The sequence below is a fragment of the Carassius carassius genome, chromosome 3 (genome assembly GCF_963082965.1).
Source record: "Carassius carassius chromosome 3, fCarCar2.1, whole genome shotgun sequence".
NCBI classification, from domain to species: domain Eukaryota; kingdom Metazoa; phylum Chordata; class Actinopteri; order Cypriniformes; family Cyprinidae; genus Carassius; species Carassius carassius.
This window is the reverse complement of record NC_081757.1, coordinates 14,386,970-14,409,754: the sequence shown is the minus strand read 5'-3', so window position 1 is coordinate 14,409,754 and position 22,785 is coordinate 14,386,970. Positions and strand designations below refer to the sequence as shown.

The 22,785-nt window shown below is 37.2% G+C and overlaps 1 protein-coding gene across 1 annotated transcript in view; it reads right to left on the bottom strand.

Moving 5' to 3' along the window:
- ctdspl2b (CTD (carboxy-terminal domain, RNA polymerase II, polypeptide A) small phosphatase like 2b) overlaps positions 1–22,785 on the bottom strand; it is a 33,950-nt gene that overhangs the window by 3,297 nt on the left and 7,868 nt on the right. Inside the window, exons 3-11 of the mRNA XM_059530137.1 lie at positions 17,341–17,470; positions 16,422–16,562; positions 15,254–15,478; positions 14,777–14,870; positions 13,168–13,279; positions 13,005–13,091; positions 12,756–12,818; positions 4,535–4,614; positions 4,045–4,171 (exon numbers count right to left, since the gene is read on the bottom strand). Coding sequence (XP_059386120.1) covers positions 4,045–4,171; positions 4,535–4,614; positions 12,756–12,818; positions 13,005–13,091; positions 13,168–13,279; positions 14,777–14,870; positions 15,254–15,478; positions 16,422–16,562; positions 17,341–17,470 — 1,059 coding nt within the window. The remainder of the gene's footprint in view (positions 1–4,044; positions 4,172–4,534; positions 4,615–12,755; positions 12,819–13,004; positions 13,092–13,167; positions 13,280–14,776; positions 14,871–15,253; positions 15,479–16,421; positions 16,563–17,340; positions 17,471–22,785) is intronic.

The following is a 22,785-nucleotide window of genomic DNA, read 5'->3' as shown; positions in this document are numbered from 1 at the left end:
AACGCGCTGCCTGTCATTAATGTTAAATCAAAGAACAAAAGTAAATCATTCACTGATCTTGACTGAATATATTTAATAACTTTACTTGATTAATCTTTATTTTATTTATAAAACGAAAACTATGCAATTTTTTTTTTTACTTTTAATTACAGTTTCTGTACCTGAAATTTTGTTTAGTTGTATTTATTTATGATTTTGCTAATTGATTCCGATCTTATTACTGGCTGTTTACTTGTCTTTAACACTTTAATATTTGAAATTTATATTAATCTAGTTGTTTTTGCTATGGTATTTCTTTAAAGCACAGGCAAAATTCCTCTTGCAGTGTTTTGTAGGCTGCTGACTTTTGCTCATGTTATTCAGCTGCAACAGAATGCTTTGTAAAAATGTTTGACATATAAATGTTTGACTTAATCTTTTTTATATTGGATTTTTTATCTCATTGGAATCGAAAATAGGAATTGATAAGAATCAGAATCGATAAGCAGACAGAATCGGAATTGATAAAATTCAAACGATACCCAACCCTAGTAAGAAATGTTACAAACATAGATAAAATAACTGCTGATAGTCAATCATATTTACAGTACAAATCTTGTCAGTGAACTATGAGGGCAAAAAAACAAAACAGAAACAAAATAATCGTTCATTAATCGTAATCGAGGTAAAATGTTCAATTAATCTAGGTTTTGATTTTAGGCCATAATCGTCCAGCCCTAGGATGCATTGCAAGTTTTACACATTTTGCACTAGTGGATCATAACCGGGTTGTAAGTGCTGCTTCAAAATGCCAAAAGAAGCAACAGGAGCAAGAGACAAAAAATAGAGAGTAGGCAATTTATTGAAAACTGCATTTAAACTCAAACAGGCTGTTGGTCAGCTGATCAAAAGTTTAAGACCATAGCCCAAAAATAAACGCACAACAGAACTAAAAGTGTCAAAACACTTTTCACAAACCACTTTCACTTCAGCCCAGGAATGTCCACCAGAGCTGTTGCCCGTGAATTGAAAGTTCATTTCTCTACCATAAGCAGCCTCCAAAGGCGTTTCAGAGAATTGGGCAGTACATCCATCCGGCCTCACAACCGCAGACTACATGTAACCACACCAGCCCAGGACCTCCAAATCCAGCATCTTAACCTTCAAGATCGTCTGAGACCAGCCACCCAGACAGCTGCTGCAACAAGCATGTTTGGGATGCTCTGGATCGGCGTATACGACAGTGTGTTACAGTTCCTGTCAATATCCAGCAACTTCGCACAGCCATTGAAGAGGAGTGGACCAACATTCCACAGGGCACAATTAACAACCTGATCGGCTATGTGAAGGAGATGTGTTGCACTGCGGAGGCAAATGGTGGTCACACCAGATACTGACTGGTTTTTGGACTCAGAGCCACCGTAAAACTGCTGGCAATGGTGGTGAATGAATTGGCAGTGCTCAGATACCTACAATTATATATACAAATATTACTGTATCAAAAATACTACAAATATTATTATATCACTAGGGCTGGGTTCGATGCCTTTATGGTATCGAACGAAAAACTTCGATACTATGAGAATCGAAAAATTATTTCTTTCGGTGCCAAATTTCGGTTCCAAAAGCCAAGCGGACGTTTTTTTTTTTTTGCCAAGCGACTGTGTCTGTGTGAGCTTGTAGCATACGTGCATGTAAAGACCTAAATTTGCCGTGATTGGCTGTCCACCACCACGTGACGTAACTGGGAGGAATTCTGAAGATACTCGCAGTCACACAACACAAGTGTAGTTGTTTTTTCTCAAAACGTTTCCATTTTACAATGCCAAAGAGGTCTAAAGTGTGGCTACACTTGTAAAAGTGGATGCCGAGTCAGCAAAGTGCAACATATGCGATAAGAATATTGCAACCAAAGCCGGCAATACCACCAATTTAATGAAGCATTTGTTTGGATGAGTGTTTTGCCCTCCCTCCTTGTTTAGTTTGGTCTACTCCATTGCGTATCTTGAAACACGCCCCCTTTCACGTCGTCTAAAAAACAGAGAGAGACACAGATTTATCCGGGGGGGATTTCTCGGAGCAGCAGGCCACTGTATACGTTCACTTAAAACATAACCGACTGTGTTTACGAGGATACTTGCAGAGACAATTATTTTGATATAATTGTGTGTGTTCATTCAGAAGTTATGATATGTGAAAGATGAATTCATTCTCTGTACGCGCATTGTCTGAAATGCTGCTCGCGGCGCGTGCTTTAAACGAGTGCGCCCAACCTCCGAACGTGCGCAATTTAAAACGCTTGAATCAGCAAGATTTAGAAACAAGTGCAAACGATCAGCTACGATCTGTTTCACCCCTTCAAGCGAGTGAACAACGGGAATCAAGTTAGGAATTTTACATCACTATTCACGATAGCCCATCGGACTGGAAAACACAATAGCCCCGGGATGTGGGGCTAACAATTTTGTGAGCCCTGCACCTCAGATCTATCCAGTTTGTGAAACACTGGTTTCCACACTGGTTTCGTTAAACAAAATAACTGATTATTTTAAAAGATTGACTCAAAAGAATTGGCTCACTAATCGGATCATGAACTTGTATTACCGAGCCAAAGATGATCTATTATTGAAGATCTCGAATGAATAAAGACTTCAAGTTCATCTGTAAAGCACATAAAGCTATCGTTTGAGTTTATAAACTTCTATTTCATGCATGATTCATATGGATCTGCTAACTGAATGCAAAGTGTGAGTTCTAGAAGAATGTTTGTTTCTTGATGAGCATGTATCGCTCACTAGGAGTCGCTAAATGAACAGCTGCTGGTCTTTTTTTTTTTTTCAACGGAGGATCAGTTGCCCTATTGGTTAAAATCCCCAAACTGTTTACTTAAATATTAAATTAATAAATGACATCAAAACAGGGGCGTTTGCGTTATGATGTGGTGGGCTGCTGTGGGCCAGAAAGTCCAGGGCCACTTTTTGGTCCCAGTCCGCCCCTGAATGGCACACCCCTATCCAAAAAGCACAACCAGTTGTATTAATAATGTTATCCGGAGTGTGAAGTGTTACCAGAATTTGTTTTAATTAAGGTGAAAAATAAAAGTTGTGTGTTTAATGTATTGGTGTTCATGTTGAAATGGATTTTAAAACATATGGTATCGAAAAAAGTATAGTTAGGAACCGGTATCGAAACTGAGGTATCGAAATTGGCACCGGATCGAAAGATTTTGAACAATACCCAGCGCTATATATCACAGCTATAATTATAGCCCACAGAGTCCCTATAAACAGTGTGTGAGCACGCACGGGTCCATACCTTACATACTGCCAGTCTCTGTTCAGGATCAATTGATTCACGGAAATTGGTGGTGGTCTTTTTAATATGTGTCTCCAGTATCGCTAGCAAAACATTAAACTGAGCCACTAACATTCTAAAGTAAACTTTGAATCTGTCTGGATAATCCAGCAGCTCCCTGATAAGGAGGTGGAACTCTCCTTCCCATCTACACGATCACAGGAGTGGATGGACCCAATATTTCCTCTTTCTTTTTCTCTTCTTAAGAAGAGAGAGGACAAAAAAAAATCATCCTCACTACTTGAAAACGACATTTTGTATTGTTTTGCATTTTTTTTCTGTAACATGTTCATTAATACGCATCGGACTCAGTGTGCAAGGTCTTGTTGCGTGACGAATTTTTCGGATCACGAATACGAAAAAACGCATGTGGAAAATTTCGGACTAAGTATGCACAAAACTGCACATTTAAGAGTGGCCTTTTATTGTGGCCAGCCTAAGGCACACCTGTGCAATAATCATGCCGTCTAATCAGCATCTTGATATGCCACACCTGTGAGGTGGATGGATTATCTTGGCAAAGGAGAAGTGCTCACTAACAGAGATTTAGACAGATTTGTAACCAAATATTTGAGAGAAATAGGCTTTTTGTGTACATAGAAAAAAATCTTAAATCTTTGAATTCAGCTCATGAAAAATGGGGGCAAAAACATTTTGCGTTTATAATTTTATTCAATGTATTTGGATAAAAGACAACCTTAAGCAGCTTACCTGATAAGCAAAGGCTTGTGGTGAGTTATCAATAATTATAGTCTTGGACAGATCCCGTCCAAGGATATTCAGATCCTTAATGTAGTTTCCTTGCACACATACGCAGTGCTCACGAAATAATCTGTGCCTAGAACATATCGGAAACACATACAAAGAGAAGAGTGAAATAAATCTCCAACACTAGAATCAATAATGCATTCAAAGCAAAGGTTTGACACCTGAGGATGGTGTGGAGTTTACATGTGCTAGAGGCCAAAGCTCCTCATCTACTCCAATGCCTCAGTGTAACCAAATGCTACAAAGAAACTCTGCACAGCAATGACAAATCAACTTGCCCAATTGCCCAACAACTTGACACCCAGCCTAATTTTACATTTACTCTTATAACACAAAAAGGAAAAGATACAGATTTCTTTTTTTAAACAGCAGTGTCATAAGGAAGAGTATTGGAAATTATTAAAATAAAAGGAAAGATAAAAAGACCACAGACCGCACCAGCCGTTTCCTCGGATCGAGAATGTTCAGCAACTTGTCTGCATAAACTTTCTTAGAGGCAGTGAAGAGAATGATCTAGAGGGAAAAAAAGTCAACAGTGGAACACTTCAGTCCACTGTATAAAGGATTAAAGGTAGGGATGCACGATATTATCGGACTGATATCGGAATCGGACGATAATAGCTTTAGAATGTAAATATCGGGATCAGCCAGATATGAAAAATTATGCGGATTTGTCTGGAATATTTTAACTCACTTGTGCTCAGGGTGTGCTAGTGATTAGATCACATCAGCAATGTGGCTAATTCTTGAAGCAAAGCTTTGACTGAATGATGATAATACTCACTGTTTTGGACTGCTGGCATTTATGGGTGTTTTCAGGGGGTCTGATCATGGTTCGCATGATTTTTGGCCCATATGTGAACACACCAAATGATCTCAGACCCCTTAGAAGCGAACTGAATAGAGACCATCTCGGGAGGTGGTCTGAGCAGGGTTAGCTTTTGGCTTAAGGTACTGTTCGCTAAAAACGTGCATAGTGAACACAAATCGACCCGGGATCACTTGATTTTACCATTTGGGAATTCCATTGTAGTTTGGCCATCAGAGGTTTTCAAACACATCAGCTGTTCAAGTGGCTGCTGCTTCTGGCAGATCTCTACAAATTGTTCGCTCACAACCTACACTTGTTTATTTTAATTTCAACCAACAATTTTCATCCCAACAGGGGCTAAACTACACTCTCTTTAGCGTTTATTGTTTCAACTGTCAAAAAAACCCATGGTTCACTCATGGTTTTGTCTCAACGGAATCTAAACATCTGGGAAAGTTAACTGTGTAACTGACCTGTGCAGTATGTAGTTATAGTACAGCAGCCTAATATGAGAATCAGTAGAATCTATTATTCATACAATTAATATGCATTTTTTTTTCTTTTTTCATTTGATTAGTTTTCATTTGAAAGTGCATTTAAGGATACTTGTACTGTACCCGAAGTGTTAAGCATTTTATTACAGTTAATTGTATTTGTTATTTTATAAAAAGTATTACATTTAATTGTATCAAATTTAAGGCCATAAAAAGTACAATGGGGATGGAAAGACAACTGTCATATAGCTAAATACCATGATTTAAAAAAAAAAAAAAAAGACTATGATTTCATTGGATAAATATGAAGGCTGCAGGTCTTTATGCAGTTCTGAAAGCGCCACATGCTGGCAGAGAATGAATTAGCATTTTTGAACAGCCCTTCTGCTGTTTTAAAATAATTTATATTAAACCAGCCATTAAACCATTAATATAATTATTATATATTTATATAATTAGTTCACTGACAAGTTTGCCGACGATTTTATTGTGCGATTATGAAATGACAATTGTTTGTGTAGCTTCTCAGTGAACTACGGTTCTGTGTAGTAAATGCTGCTCCATCTGAAAGCATTTGAAAATACCACATTTAATAACATTTTACTCCAATCTCACTTCATAACATCAGTCGAGTGTTTCAAATAAATCCTTCTGCGAGATGTGGCTTTTTACACAGAATAAGACACACAATATTTCATAGTACTTTAAGCAGTGATAAAGACATTGTATTATAAATAAACTTTATTTTAATGAAAATTAAATCTTATGTTTATCCAGCTACTGTTATAGGCATTTCCTGGGTTTCTTCTGCAAAATCTGGATTTTCAGCACAAAGCGCCCTCTGGCTTTTGGATGAAAATTTACTGGTGATCACAGAACCGTGCATACACACAGCCTGTCTCATAATGCTTGGTTATCCTCTCGCGTGGCACCACACCGCAAGTCTCCACGAGCGTATCTGACAATATGGATGAGGCTTGACGCACTCGCACAACCTGTGTCAACCTAGCTCCAAATTTACAGGTGCCCCTATTATGCCATTTTTAAGGTTCCTAATTTTGTTTTGGAAGTCTCCTACAATAGGACAACATGCAAGGTCAAAACACTTTTGTTTTCTCAGAATATGCATTTAATATCACCTCATTTTCCAGCGATTCTCAAATGATTCATTCAAAGCAGTTTTAATAGCGCTTTTCCACTTTGTGGTTAAGACTCGACTCGGCAGGACTCAGTATGGTACAACACTGCTTGGTTTGCATTTCCACTGCAGTTTAGTGCTGCTTTATAGTGGGCAGGATTATTCGCATAATAATAATAATAATAATAATAATAATAATAATTCCTTACATTTACATATTGCTTTTCTGGTCACTTAAAGTGCTTTACATAGAATGGGGTAATCTCCTCAACCACCACCAGTGTGGAGCATCCACCTGGACATGACGTTATTGTTATGCCTTGTCCTCAACAGACCACAAAACAGTCATTTTTTGGTTGTTAAAAAAGATGCGCTCGTTCAAAATAGTTGCCTTCGATCCTTTGTTGGCTGTGCTGATTTAAGTCTAGCGGTTCTGTTGTGTCACAAGTTCAGTGACGCAGGTAGTGACAATACTCTCCGGCAAGTCAATGATCAGCAGAGTTTACACGTCACGTTTTGGTAACGGTATGGTTCACTTGGAACCACAACTGAGGTGGTACAAAAAAAAGTACCAGGTATCAAGTACTGTACCCAGTGGAAAACCCCCCAAAATTGCACCTTACCATGCAGTGGAAAAGCGCCATATGATTCAGTCTCTCTAAAACCCTCCTTTCTGTGAGTTGACTGGTCAGATGGCCTAGTCTGTTGTGACTGGTCTACGGGGTGCAGTGTGTCAGAAACGATACGCCCATTGTTCCGGATGTTGAACACTCCATAGAAAATATAAACATCCATTATTTATCATACTTGTGATTCAGTTGAGCCAGCTCCAATTAAAAAGGGTACAGAGTCATCATTCAAGAGCAAGCGTGTAGTGAATCCCATGTTGAACTCTCTGAGATTTTATATGAGATTAGAGAAGCAGTCGTCAGTAAAATGCCATGTTTGTGGGCGGGGTCAAGTTGTTTGCTGCCAGCCAACATAGAACATAGTAGGGAATTATGCAAATGTGTGGGATTCGAATTAATAGAATTAGGCTGAGTTATTTTGTGAGACAACTATTTATCGTGGCCTTTGGTCTTTACAGCTTTGCTGATCGTTTACATTTACATAAAGCCACATTACACACTGCATGAAAGGCAATATTGGAAATGGCATAATAGGGGCACTTTAAAACAAGTGTAAATTCAGTCTAACTGCTTTGCTAATTTCACTTGGATGAAATGAAACATTCAGCACATTTTCCACTTGTTCTTAAAATCCCAAATACTTAAAAATGAATAAATCAGCCTATGTAAGCTATGTTTTTGTTTTAATGGAAACCATAAGAATTTCTGTGGTGGTTTGTTGTTTTTTTTTTCAGCAGGGAAACGATACCCATACTAGAGATCGACCGATATGGGTTTTTCGATGTTTAGAGGTCAGGGTCAGCCGATGGCCGATATGTGCTGCCGATTTTTAGGGCCGATATCTTGAAGTTTTCCCCTTCATTTGCATGCTAAAATGTCACACTAATAATAAGTGGATGCACAAGATTTCTAAACTTATCATTTATTGAGCACTGACTTAAACCATCTCTCGAATCTTAATTTTGTGCACTGCACGGTATTAAAATAAAAAATGTATCCAAAGTTAACCAAACAAAATCAATAAACTGACCAAGTATTAAATATATAAAACAGGTACTATATATATGGGTGGGAGACATGACATGCAATTCTACCTGTCCATGATGTCATAACCTAATAAAAATGAGTATGTGTTAAAAATATATATCTTCATGTTGTTCCTCTGACAAGATATGATTACAGCATAACATAGCTGTAGTTGGTGTTTAAAGACCTCTACTTAAAATTTTTATCTAAACATCAAAATTGTCATGTGGTGTGACTGTCCAGGATATGTGTGACCTTACTAATATGACAATATATATCAGCAAAGTATAAATAATTGATAGATTTACAGTTTAAGTAACAGAATTAAGCTATTTCAACAGACACAGAAAGTGTTGATGTCTGTGTATGATTTTAAAGCAAGTTATGGCCAAATACATTTTGTCCGTAAAATGGGCATCATATGGTGTGACACTGCAATTTATATTTTGAACGGCAATAATTTGGACTTCATTATGATGAAGAGGTCCACACTCAACCAGGAAGTTGCAGTGTCATCTCTGGAGTGGTATGCAAGGTCAAGAGGCGAGTTCTGGCTTTTTAATTTTTAATTAAAAAGCTCTGTATCTGATATGCCCACATTTTGTACATAAAAATTAAACACTTTTATACAAATTTTACTTATTTATTCTTAAAAATCATTCCTGTCATGTAGCAATTTACATGCTAAGTATAAGCTAGCTGTTTTTAGTTAACCAAGAGATTAGCTTAACTGAACAAAACGTCATATGGTTTTTCTAAGTCTCACCATATGATATATTTTTGTCACACAATATTACATACACCTTTTTTAAATGATAAATAAATAACTATTCAAAACATATTCGATAAATGTAATAGTGAACATTAAATTACCTATACAATTAATGTATTTCTTTTAAATTTTATACTTAATTTAACCATGTTTCACCATATTTGCAATGCTTTGTCTATTAAAAAATGCAATGTTTTGTCTGTCAGGCAGAAATGTCAGGTAAAGAGAGGACAAAAAAATACAGGGAAAGACTCATTGCTGACCATGCAACAAGAGAGGAGGTCTCAAGATTTATTGGATAATTCATATGAAAATTATAAATTTTTATGTTTTTTACTGTATTTTTTTATATTATCTATGAATTTTCAATCTAAAACATTTAACTAATTGTAAATTGATTTGTTTTTTTATTGTTAAACAATTATAATTGTTGTTACAACACACGCTCTCCTTTGATTTTAAATTGTTCATGTTGAATGTTAATGAAGTGAGATGGTGTTTGATTTACTCATATTTCTAAGTTTCTTATCATTTTAAAGTTTTAAAACAATGTTAGTATGTTTTTTTTCTTGTCTTATTAATGTTAACTGAATTGAATTAATTGAATGTTGAATGCAAATAAAATATAGTTTTTTGCAATGACAAATTGTGGAGTGGTGCAGTTCATCATACAGCGTGACACTATATAATTTGGTGTGACATTCAGAATTGTGCCAGTAAAAATACTTTCTTAATTATAAATCATAAAAAAAGTCAATGGGACACAAGAGAAATAGTATCAGCAAGAGTCACAAGCATTTTCATAGATTTATAACCGGGTTTAACAATTAATTTAAAATATCTGGAAAGGCTGAGAAGAGATGACTTACTTTGCATGATAGTTTAGAAAAACAATTGAAAATCTAATTAATCTGCACAAAATAAATGTTAAATCCTAAAATAGTAATGATAACGATTTATGTTCAAGTTAGTTGCTTAGGCAGAGTGTATTCCATTTTCATTTTATTTAGAATAACTTTTGTCACACCATATGACAATTTTAGGCACGAATGCAACATATTGGTGAATAAATCCAATTTCAAATACAAAATCTAAAAGACCACATATATTTGGGGAAATGCAAGAGTCAGTCATTTACATAAAAGTTTTAGAGCATTTATCAAGTAGAATTTTTCAAGTTTGTTGGAACATAAATGTAAACTTAAATATACATTTAAATACATACAATTTTAGAAATAAAAATCAATTAAACTGAAAAATATAAAAAAATAAATATAAAAAATAAATAACAGTAGTGCTGCAAACACACTAGCAACCAGCAACATTTGTGTTTGGTATAAATGACACAGAACATCTAAAGTGCATTCTAATTTCAAACTTACATCGCAGACTGTTCATTATTAAAATAAAGTACAGTCAACCAAACATTTAAAAGGTTACACTGGTCAGTTTAAATAGCCCGTATACCGGTCCACTCTGCTGTTATGCCAAGGACGTTTTTGCTCATGTGAAGAGGATGATCTTTTCCGTCTAGTTTACATTAAATAAATAAAAAATATTATAGTTTAACATTCAGATACATTGCGAATATGGAAACATTTGGATATGTGCAGAACGAGACGCGAGCAATAACCTCCAAATACATCTAGTCAAACCATAGACTGTATAAAAACATGGACGTAGTGTCCGTGACGTCACCCGTAGACTCCTGAAGAGAGTTTTTGAAGCCTAAAGTGTGCAGAGCGAGCCGTCGCCATCTTGGCAGCGCGTCACCGTGCGACTCTCCCGGACAATCGAAAATGGGCAAAAGGTCGGGAGCTGGTTGCTGAAGCCATGCCCACCTAGCGCGACGGCTGTGACAGCAGTGGCAATTCACCTGTCACTCAAGTGGCCACACCCTTAATTATGCAGAACTTTAATGCTTAATATAATTTAAACGGATGAGTTATAAAAAAATTCACCCCCCTCACAGTTGTCATGAAGGGCAAAATTAGCTATATAGACCAAAATCATTTTTTGCACCAGACTGAAAACATGTTTTTTTACTGCTGTAAAGTTGGGCATTTTAACATGGGGAGTCTATGGGATTGACTCTCTTTTGCAGCCAGCCTCAAGTGGCCAGTCAATGAATTGCAGTTTTAGTCACTTCCTTATTGGCTTCACTAGAGAGAGCGGGAGGTTGCCGCTCAAGTCAAACCCGCGCTCGCTCGTCCTCATATGGATCGGATCATTTTTCGGATCAAAAAAAAAAAAAAAGGCCAAGACAAATAAACATACGTTTTGTCTTTATTAACATTAAATTATTAAATTAAAATATATGAAATCAACTTAAAGTGCACATAATATCTTATTTTTAACATAATAGCCCGACTTCTCATCTCCCAGTGTGCTGTGATGAAGTGAGCAGTTTTCGTCACATAGCTCTCCGTCCCCCTGGACGTCCACCCGTCTGTCGTGAGCGCAACAGAGGATGCTCGGGATAGTTCATTCACAACTTCTTTTCTTCTCCTGTTCATAAAGATCTGGCACAATGTTTTCACTCTAACCTCTTTCTTTCATCATTATATCTGACAGGGAATCCAAAACGCACGGGCCGTTCAAGCTCCTCCGTTTCTCCGCTCGCCATGACCACTGAGTGTGGACTGACATGCGCAACTTTTTTTTTTTTCATAAATCAATCCGCGGGTCACGTGTGTGCCGAACGTGTGATGATCCATTGCACCACTTCTATAGTGTGTCATTTGAAAAAATTGCAGTTGCGTTTTAAAATACAACAACAAGCACCACGAAACCATTTAAAGAAGCGCATTCAGCGGTCTCCTTGACGGGAAACAGTCAACAAAGTAAAATGATCTCCAACGTATGGCGTGCTCTCTTCATTTTATCAAATGATAATAATCACATCTATTCATTTTATAGTCCTGCTACTAGCATTTTATTCAGACTAAAACCACTTTAATTTTTGTGAGAAAGCTTTTTTTCCAAGTGGCTTTTGCACATAATAATATCGCTGCAGACACATTTTGCAGCATTAAGGTTATTAATTAATCATTAATTTAAACGACGATCGATCATGGAAATTATCTAATATTGACATCCCTAAATACAAATGAGTTGGATGGAAACTGGTTATTGTCTGCATCAAACCATGCTTCCGAGCAAATGTCATTCACCGTTCTGGGCAGCTCCAGGACAGCTGTCTCTCAGAGCACGGTGCTGTCTGTGAGCGGGGCGGAGTAACGTCAGAGACAGTTTACTTTGGTAACGTCACGCTGCAGTGTTTGTTAGAGCTGCCAACTTCTCCACCCCATTTACAGAGTGAAATTCTCTGACTACCTTAATCTCCCAGGACTGTTGTTGAATCTTCCAAAAGTTTTGGCTTGGGGTGCTTCACATGCAGCGGCAGCAGCAGTACTTTCCACCGCACCAATAACACGGGGCTGCCCGCCGACGTGCCTGACTTTAAAATCGGCGCTACTAAACACGGATATCAGCCGATGCCGATATATTAAAAAATGACAAATATCGGCCCAATATATCAGTCGACCTCTAACCCATACTGTGCTACAATGTTAAGCTGAAACTTGACTTTGCTAAATTTAAATTTCAAATCAAACCACAATCATATGATCTGTCAAAAACAAAAAATAAATATATATTTTCCCCAAATCGCACAGCCATACGATATAGGTATTGGTAAAAATAATTCGAAAAATTTCGGCAGAATCCAATATCATGCATCCCTTATGAAAGGTTACGTGGAGTAAATTGAATGAAGGCTTACCTCATAAATCTGTGACATGCGTTCAAGGAACTCTCTGAAAAATGGCCTCAATCGCACATAAACCTAAGAGAAATTGTGAATTAGAATTTAGCCCTTAAAAACAGTCACAAATTCACAAATTTCAAATCACTCAAGATAAGGGACTTGCTTGAAACTCCTGGATACTTTTCTTCATTTCTTAAAACAGTTCTATAGCACCCACTAGTGTTATGCTACTGACAAACAATGCATTCACACAAAGATTTCTACCTGGTATATGACATCTTGGAAGAGTACAGGAAAGGTTAGTGCTGCATCATCCAGCTCATTCAAGCTACAATGGACAAGGGTTTCATCCTGTACAAGGAAAATATATTATGAGAATCTATGCCAAAATGAAACCCTTGTAGTAGGAGTAAGTCTGCAGACTGACCAAGTCAAGCACCAGGGAGAACTCGGGAGTGCTGCGAGTCTTCAGAGGGAGCGCAGGTTTGCGAGTTAGCTGCTCTTCGGTTAGTGGAGGTACATGTTTGATGAAAAAATACCTGCACAAAATATATAATTTTTTACAACACTACAAAAAAATTATAAATAAAAATCCAAAATAGAACCTATACAACTCTTAAAATAAACCTAAAAGTTCGACATTTAAAATGCTAATAGTGGAGACTGTTTAAAATCTTCCTGTGCTTGGCATTTTTTCCCCCAACCACCGTCGTCTACCAGATAGAAGTGCCTAAAATGAACTACAAAGATGGCTGGAAGGATCTGTCACAATAAGTGAGAATTTCCTTTTTACTGTCACAGTAAAAAGAGAGGTCAGAAAGTTTTATGTGTGGCCTAGCAATAATTTTGCCCACCTGATATATAATCTAGGGTTGGGCGATATATAAAAAAAAATAATATCTCTATATAGTCAAATTTTTTACGATATTCGATATATATCTTGATATGTTTGCATTTTAAATAATAATAATAATAAATGATTTTCTTTTGCCCATAAAAAAAAACAAACAATTTTTTAGATTAAACAGCTAATGAAGCTTTTGCGCGCTCAAGTTTGTCATTTCCAATGTAGGCGTTTCCATTTCCAATGTAATTTCCTTGGTATGCGGTATTTTTATCGGGGAACCTCCTGGAAACGCGATTGGGCTAGTTTTGAGAAGCAACTGGGCAGGATTTGTTGTGAAAACCTGGCAACCCTGATCTGAACGCACGTGCTGGAAATATACTACTAATTACAGGAGCGTCTTTACTGGTGAGATGTAAATATATATATATATATATATATACACACACACACACACACACACACACACACACACACATACATATATATGAATACCAAAGACTTTTGTACTCTCTCTGTCTTTATTATGAAAACTGGTAAATATAACAGTGAAATTCCCTAATAGTAATTCCAAATGGCCATAGTCTATGTTTCTCTATTCAAACATCAGTGGTCGAGTAAGTGCATTTATTCAGCGATCACAATCGCAAACAATACAGTCGAGATCTCATGACAGAACACAGACCGGCTGAACAACGATTTCATTAGATCGCTAAACTCCAGCTTGTTAGTGTTTTCAGATCATCGTTGGTGGCGCTTCCGCAATAAGGAGTAAGCACGTGTGCATGGCTGCCAGATTGCTTAAAATAAGCAGACACCGGGCAGAAAATGTGTCCTTGTAACAGCGAAGCTCTGACACACATTTATCCCACCTCCTCAACTTCCTCTCAATGCTTAAAAAGCATGTGTGCAGTGACAGCATTTTTTCTTTCTGAGAGGGTTTCCAAATTATCTTTAGTTGATCTTGTAATTGCTGCTTTACTTACTCTAAACATTTGGTGTGTGTTTTTTTGGTATAAACTGGATATTGTTGTGGCAAATTGTGCTGATTAACATATGTCAGGAAGGTCACTATACAGGGCTAAACAACAAGGCAGGCAATAATCTGAACTACTGGCTTGACTGGCCAGTAGAAAAAAAAACATCTTATTGTAAAGCCCTGAGCACAGACATTCACTAAAGGTGAACTCACGGGTCAAACACTTCCCACTCCTCTTCATATGATCCTTCAGCTGGGACAGTGAGAGAGGCGTCCACATAACCCCCTGTTGCAGGAGAGCCAGGAGCTAAAATAAAATATGAAACAAAGCACTATGTCAATATATTCTAGCCTCTGTAAATCTGTATGATTGTTATAATATTTTTGAAAGAAGTCTCATGCTCACCAAGGCTGCATTTATTTGATAAAATACAACAGAAAAAGTTTTAATACTTTAAATAATGATACTATTTCACAATATTTCTCTTCTGCATTTGGATAGAATTTAAATGTAATGTATTCCTGTGATTACAATTATTCCAGTCTTCAGTGTCGCATGATACTTCAGAAATCATTATACTATGCTGATTTGGTGCTCAATAAATATTTCTTACAAATAAAAATGCTTCAGTTTAAAGGAGACTGCACCTTGGTTTAGGCTTAAGTACAGTAATGTCACGTCTTTCACACCTGTAAGAGGAGGCAGGTCAGAGTGGGGGGTGTTTACACTCTCCTCTGCAGGTGTGTGAGTGGAGGGTGGAGGTCTGAATGCCGAGGGCATGGCACTGGTGTAGAGAGGGACACTTAGGGGCTCTTTAGATGTGGCAGTACTGGTGGGCATCTCTTCTACTTGCTCCATTTCTAGCTGTTTCACAATCTCTTCTGCCTCCACCACCTGGCCTGGACAATCCGAGGCTGAGAGGACAAACAGGATAATAGTGAAGGAGAAAGGAGGAAAGACAAAACATGCCTGAATTGGTCATGCATTAATCTGAATAAAGGTGCAACAGTTTTTTTTTTTTTTTTACGGTCATCAAAATATTAATACTACAAATACCATTGCATGCAGGAAGGGTGCATGGATAATGGAATTTAGAATAATTTTGGCATTTATAGGATGTATAGTTGCCTAGTTAAGTTCGCTCAATATTCAAAATGGCAGCTCTACTACCCAGTTTTAGCTAGAATCCCCCCTCTCTCTTTTTTTATTTATATTTCAATATTGTCATTTTACATAAAACTTCCTCTCATGAACTGCACTTTTTAATGTTCTTAAGACTTGTCATGTCTCATCTTTAGAGGCAATTTGTGAAATATAAACAATTTGTTTAGATTAGATTCAACTTTGTCACTGCACATGTAAGGTACAAGGCAACGAAATGCAGTTAGCATCTAACCAGAAGTGCAATAAGCAGTAAGTACAGAATATACAAGGTCTACAATATGTACAATAACTATACAGATAAGTATTATGGACATAATTTACAGATTTTAAATACTATCTGCATGATATACAGATAGGTGTACTATGAACATACTATACAGATGGATTATGTAAAAGTGTAGTACACTATAGGCAGAACGATGAACAAATGAACAATTTAAACTATTGCAATGGAAAGTAAAGTGCATAGAAAATATTTTGGTGTGCAAATGGATTATTCAGTGTTTCTGGATGAACAGACAGTAGTGCAAGTAATAACAAGTTTACTGTTTTTTCTTGTTGTAAATAAATAAATCAGATGTGTTAGAAATACAATATAAAATACGAGTACAAGACCGAAGCTAGTTCATCTTCTAGAAGTTTGTTGTGTACAAGTGTTGTGTTAATGTGTCAACTGATGCAGAAATAATTTACCATTTTTATTTGCTGGTGAGAAGAAATTGAAGACAGGAGAGAAGATGGTTCCAAGCAGGGTGGTGCGAGGTGGACTGCTCACAACCACCTCAGTGTCCTCCAACTTCCCGTTAGGCTTACTCGTGTCATGGTTTGTGGTTTCTATAGGACAAAGTATGAAAGGGAAAAATAAATGAACAAAAAAATGTGCATAATCAAATTATAAATGCAGAAGAGACCATTTAAATCCCCAACTCCATATAGGTTTATTACTCTATAGTTGTTGCCCTTTTTCAGTTAATTGCTTGATACTGAAACCAGATCATTTATTTGTACTTCTGATTACAGTAGCAAAATGTTTTTCTTGAAGGCTACATGCCATTGTTTTGAATTATCATATTTTCCAGACTATAAGTCACACTTTTTTTCATAGTTTGGCTGGTTATGCGACTTATAGTCAGGTGCGACTTATTTATCAAAATTAATTTGACAAACCAAGAGAAATGATTAAAAATGAATCAAGAGAAAACATTACCGTCTACAGCTGCGAGAGGGCGCTCTATGCTGCTCAGTGCTCCTGTAGTCAACACTGAAAACATAGAGTGCCCCGTTTTCTCTTGGTTCTAAATAAATGTGACTTATAGTCCAGTGCGACTTATACATGTTTTTTTCCTCATCATGACGTATTTTTGGACTGATGCCACTTATACTCAGGTGCGACTTATAGTCCGAAAAATACGGTAATTTGTTAGTATTTATATTAATACAGAACCTATGAAAGTGTGTTCACTAGCATATTAGTTTTTGCTGTAATTATGGCAGTGTCAAATCATGCCATTTCACTGGTATTAGTCCCAATGACATTTCCGTACAGCGACAGTTCCAGTGCAGACTATATTATCAGTTTTCATTGTTTAACTAGAGCACAGAAGGGACTGACCTCCATTGACAAAGCTTCTTCTGCGCGCCCTGTAGATGCTTTTCCTCGGCAAGTCATTTTTTCTCTGAGGGGTGGAGGTGATCAGCTCGCAGCTCAGACGATTCCTCTTTGCTGGATTGTCCGGCTCCACCTGAAACACCAACAGTGAGTTTTATACACATCAGTTTTAACATGTTTAAGTTTAGAGGTGGATGAAAACCTATCATTAATATATTTAAACTATTAATTATTTATATAAATTAACTATTAATATACTTAAATTAAAATGCTAAAAAAAAACAACAACAACAACATATTGAGGAACGTACAGTTTTAGAAACTTCTGGAGTCATGATTTGTTAATGTAATATAATACCTAGGGTTGTACCAATGCATCGGTCGCCGATATTTATTGACCTTTTTTTTTTTTTTTAAAGCAATCAGCATATCGGAAATAGCATGAAAAAAGGGCCGAAACTGATGGTTCATTAATTAACAAGTTGCATGTCTGTTACATAATCCAAATAAATAAATTTTTAAACCAATAAAAATATAGTTTGTCAGATGGCAAATTATGGCCATATGCAAACATGATGCTGACGCATCCAGTGAGTGAAATGCTTGCTCTCAGCTGTAAATTTATCAAAGGTAAGTCGCAATGGCAATAAACTGCCGTTAAGAGTTTATCCGAACTGCCAAGCATTGGGCCTACATTTAAATGAAAATGAATGGCAGGTAACATGCAGCTTTTTGTTTGAAACCAGTGAAGAACACTGATTCACACAAGGTCGCATCACACACCTGCAGCGTTTCTGTGAACAAAAAACAGAATAAAACTATATAGGCTACATAAAAAGGAATATATAGTAGGGTTGTGTCGATAGACGATAGTATTGTGTATCGATGACAGTCAGAGATATCGACGATAGCAGATGTATCTGTAGACAGTAGGGCCTTATAAGCCCTGAGTATACTTCACATTCTGTGTTCCGTTCGGTCTCGCACACAGCTGCGTCCACAACTTTCAAAAGGCGGACAAACTTGACACGCAGTACCACTTGTTTCCTCATTCACCTCCCGTACGCTTACTGTCCGCGCGGTCAAAAGACACGTGCTCTGATGTAAAACAAGCATGCATGAGAAGCACATGGGGGAACGTGAGAGACGCGCTGAATAAAAACACATTCACTCTCTGACAGCAGATGGCGCTAAACTGCAGAAAATGCAGCCTTTACCCTGGAAACCCCATAAAACAAGGAGCTGCACTACTTTCTAAAACATTTAAATAATTTAAACAGCCATTCGGATTTTGTGAATTCACAATGGTGTTCATCACAGCGCCAAATACTAAAATATTTAACTAAATATTCTTCACTGTTCATTCACATTTGACATTAGGCCTTCATTAGTTAAACTGCCAATGAAATTTTTTTCTGAACATTCATTAATCTTAGGTATTCCAATATTTAATAACACATTGTTAAAGGCAGGCGTACACGGTGCGAATTTGGATGGTCGGAAAATCGTATGTCCACGCACACGGCACGAGTGAGTTTATCTGAAAATCGTACGGACGAGATGATATACGACACGATTTTACAACCTGTGAATTCCAGAAGCAATCGCACAAAGTTGATAGACGCGTTCGACTTGAAGCACCGCTGCACACACAGAAGGATCACTGTATGACATTAAAGTACCGCGAGAGCGATAAGAGAGCACACATATCCAAAGCATTCGAATCGCTCTCGCGGTACTTTGATGTCATACAGGTGACCATTCTGTGCAGCGCTGCTTCAAGTCGAACGCGCCTAATATAACTGCTCTCCCTCTCTCATAACTGCATATAAAATATTGATACGAGCCGTGACTGTTTCCTACACGTACAGGTTATTTTTCAGCAATCGGAAACCGGGACATTTGGTCACCCTGTGTGTGTGTGTGTGTTCTTGTATATGGTTTATAAATATCTGAAATAGGTATTACAAAATACCATGTAAACATGGTTTGTGAGGACAATTCCTGTGCCCTCGTAAACCAAATAGCTTAAAAAAAATACTATACGGTGTTTAATGGAAATTTTAAACATGCATTTTTTGTGATGGATAGAGGTAGTGTATGGGGATATACAGTATAGAATACCGTTACGTCTATGGAGAGTCCCTGTAAACTACATATGCGTGTGTGTGAGAGAGAGAGAACTAAAAAGGCATTGGAACACGTTGCTAGAAACATCATACAGCGCTCGCTGTTCCTGTCAGACTTCAGCGAGTTTATCCTCCTGGTCAATAGTCCACATTTGCCGTGGCACTGCCATCTTCGTCTTTCTTCTTCTGTGGTTTTCCTAGTTCGTAATTGGTCAACTTCAGATAAATCAACAAGTCGGCTCGTTCAACCGCGCACACGTCACGAATTCAAACCGATAGCTCACGAACTTTTTAGATGTTTAAAAATGATCGGGAGGTCGGGAAGTGCTCGTAAGACACTCTACTCGGCTCGTAATTCACCGCAAATGATACGAGCCGCGACCATACGAGCATAAGCGATTTCCACACAATTGAAAAAATAAAATAAAATCACATGCAAACTTGTACGACAGCAAAAATCGCACCGTGTATGCCCACCTTAAAATCGAAAGTTGCAGCTGTGTTAATGAGCTACCATGAACTTGTATTTTTTCAAGATTAATAACTTTTGTAGCAAATGTAGCTATTGTGAATGTTAATGGGTAACTAATGAGGTCTTATTGTAAAGTGATACCGATTTGTCTTTATAGTTCTCTTGCACTTTAATCTGTGTAAAACTTTTAACTTCATATATTTTTCTGTATTGCTTTATTGTATTTAAATGTTCAGTTATTTTTGTTATAAGAAAAAAGTTATTTAACCTGTTATACTTTGTCCACTTTTTTTCAACTAAATTTCAATACTGTGATAATACCGTATAAGCGCCTCCTGCTGGCAGATAATTAATTTTCATATTTATGCCGCCACAAATAGAGTGCAAGTCCATGGGAAACACTGCTAAATAATAAAAAAAAAGGGAAAAGACTGATCATAATCCACTAAATGACTGACGATCACACACTAAGCTGCCAGACTTTCAAGTCGTTTGAACAAAAAACACATGTGGAATGAAATTAAAACAATTTGTCCTAGTGTCGGGCGATATGGTCATTTTTCAAATCGTCATATCGTCAGCCCATTAGATCGATGATTCACGATATTATCGTGCATGGCTGGAGCAAGAGAGAGACTTTGTTCTTGTCATAGCATAACTATTTGGTGTTTTAAACTGCGCAGGTGCACGAGAGAGAGCCTATGGAATCACCAATAATAATAAAAAAATACTTTCAAACATACTGATACACTAACGTTAAACATAAAATACTGTATTTAAAACAGCTAGTTCATATATAGTCAGACGCAACTGTCAATATCGCGTGTCCTGTGACAGATTTGCCACATCTGCGCATGGAAGTTATCAGTTTAAATGTCAACGTGTAGTGAAATAGCTGGGCAGTTTGATAGCCGAATTATAATAGGCCGCCTAATAAAAGTACAAGTAATAATAGTTATTATTATTATTATTTAATACATTAATAGGAGAATGAGCCTAATATCGTCTTGATTATCGACAGAAATCTGCTTAGGTCGATATCTCTGACTATCGTCGATACACGATACTATCGTCTATCGGCACAACCCTAATGTATCCTAAAATCAGCTCAAAATATCAATAATGTTTGATGTCCCCAGACTGTATGGAATCATGGTCTAAAGTAGGGTTGGAAATCGAAAATCCATTCAGAACTTGCTCGCTAATATAAGTAGAGCTGAAACAACGAATCGATTTAATCGATTAAAATCGATTATTAAAATAGTTGTCAACTAATTTAGTCATCGATTCGTTGCTAAATAACTTTTATTTGCCGTAAGCGGCTCATTTCGTGCATATTTCAAATCTGCGGTGACCAAAGTGTGGCAGTAATGAGCCACCGGAGGTTTTACTCAGCCAGTACAGCAGGAGAAGTAGCGAATAGCCAATAGCTGGCCTTGTTTTATGTCACGTGCTTCCCGAGCAGCGTCTCTGTAGCCATAGACATATGATGTCTATGTCTGCAGCATTCAGCGTGATGTGGGAGTACTTTACATTGAGCCTTTAAAAAAGAAGAGTAACCTGTAAACTCTGCACTACTGCACTGTTTAAGGGGACGTTCACATATTGCGTATTTTGCGCGCTCAAGTTCGTTATTTCCAACACCGCATCGAGTTAAAAACATTTAAACTTTTCAGAATGCCGCAACCGCACCTCGGGTCATGTGACAAGAACTAACCAATCAGCTTCATCCTTTCCCGTAACAACGTTAAAAGCTCAGTCAAGATGAAAGGAACAGCTGATCATAGTTGTATATGGATTTCCATTTTGAAATAAATTTAGTAGCAGAGCTACTGCAAGCGATTTTTTTGAGCTGCAAATCCATTTATCCTTTGCTGAAATTTCCGCGTCTTCAAGGAGAGAGCACGTCATGGTTGCTTAGCAAAGGCAGACGCCTCAGGGGCGCTTCTGCGCGAGCGCTTTGGAAAGAAGGAGAAAGCGGCGCGCCTAGCGTTTTCCACGCGTTTTTAGGCGCGGTTTGTGAACGGCCCCTAAGACTCATTTGTGCAGATTCTCCAGTACAATGTTGTTTGCAAATGTTTAGTCGTAAAAGCTGATAACATTGCTTTTTAACAGTTAACATTTAAAGCTTTACAAACATGTTCTGTGATCAGTTTGTCGTTTACCAGTTCAAAATTCAGTCGTGCAGCCTAATTATGACTGAATGAGAGAGGTAAATGTAGATATTTGAAATGCACTTTTTTTTTTCCTAAGTATTCACTGCTCTTTTTCACACAGCAGGTTTTTTGTGTGTCCTATTTTTTTTTTCTGGACAACCTTCTGATGGATTTTACTTTAAATTGTGAGTTCCATTCAGGTTTCATGCCATTGGCACTTTTTTTGAAGGATTGTTTACAATTTCACAGCAAAAGCTATAAAGCTGTTTCCCAGTAAATAATAAAATACAATGCACTGCAATTTTATTCTGTTTTATCCTTATTCTTCGTGAAAATATGTTCTGAAAGATTCCCTAATAAGCTTTGTTCAGGATGTTAAACTACTTTAGGAGCTCTAAGGACTGCCATGGTGAAAACATTATTTGAAATCTCCTTGTGAAATTTGCTAGAGTATGGGTCAGTGTTCTGATTGCAGAAGAGTTCGACAAAGGATTACTAACACAATAAAACAACTCCAGGTATATTTTTGACGAGGATATGACCGTGCAAAATGGTTAAAATCTCTTAAATCTATGCTGAATGATAAAGACCATTTATTAATAATTTACTTGGGGAAAAAATGGAAAAAACTAAAATATAAGTACATAAACCGATTAATCGATTAATCGTAAAAATAATCGACAGATTAATC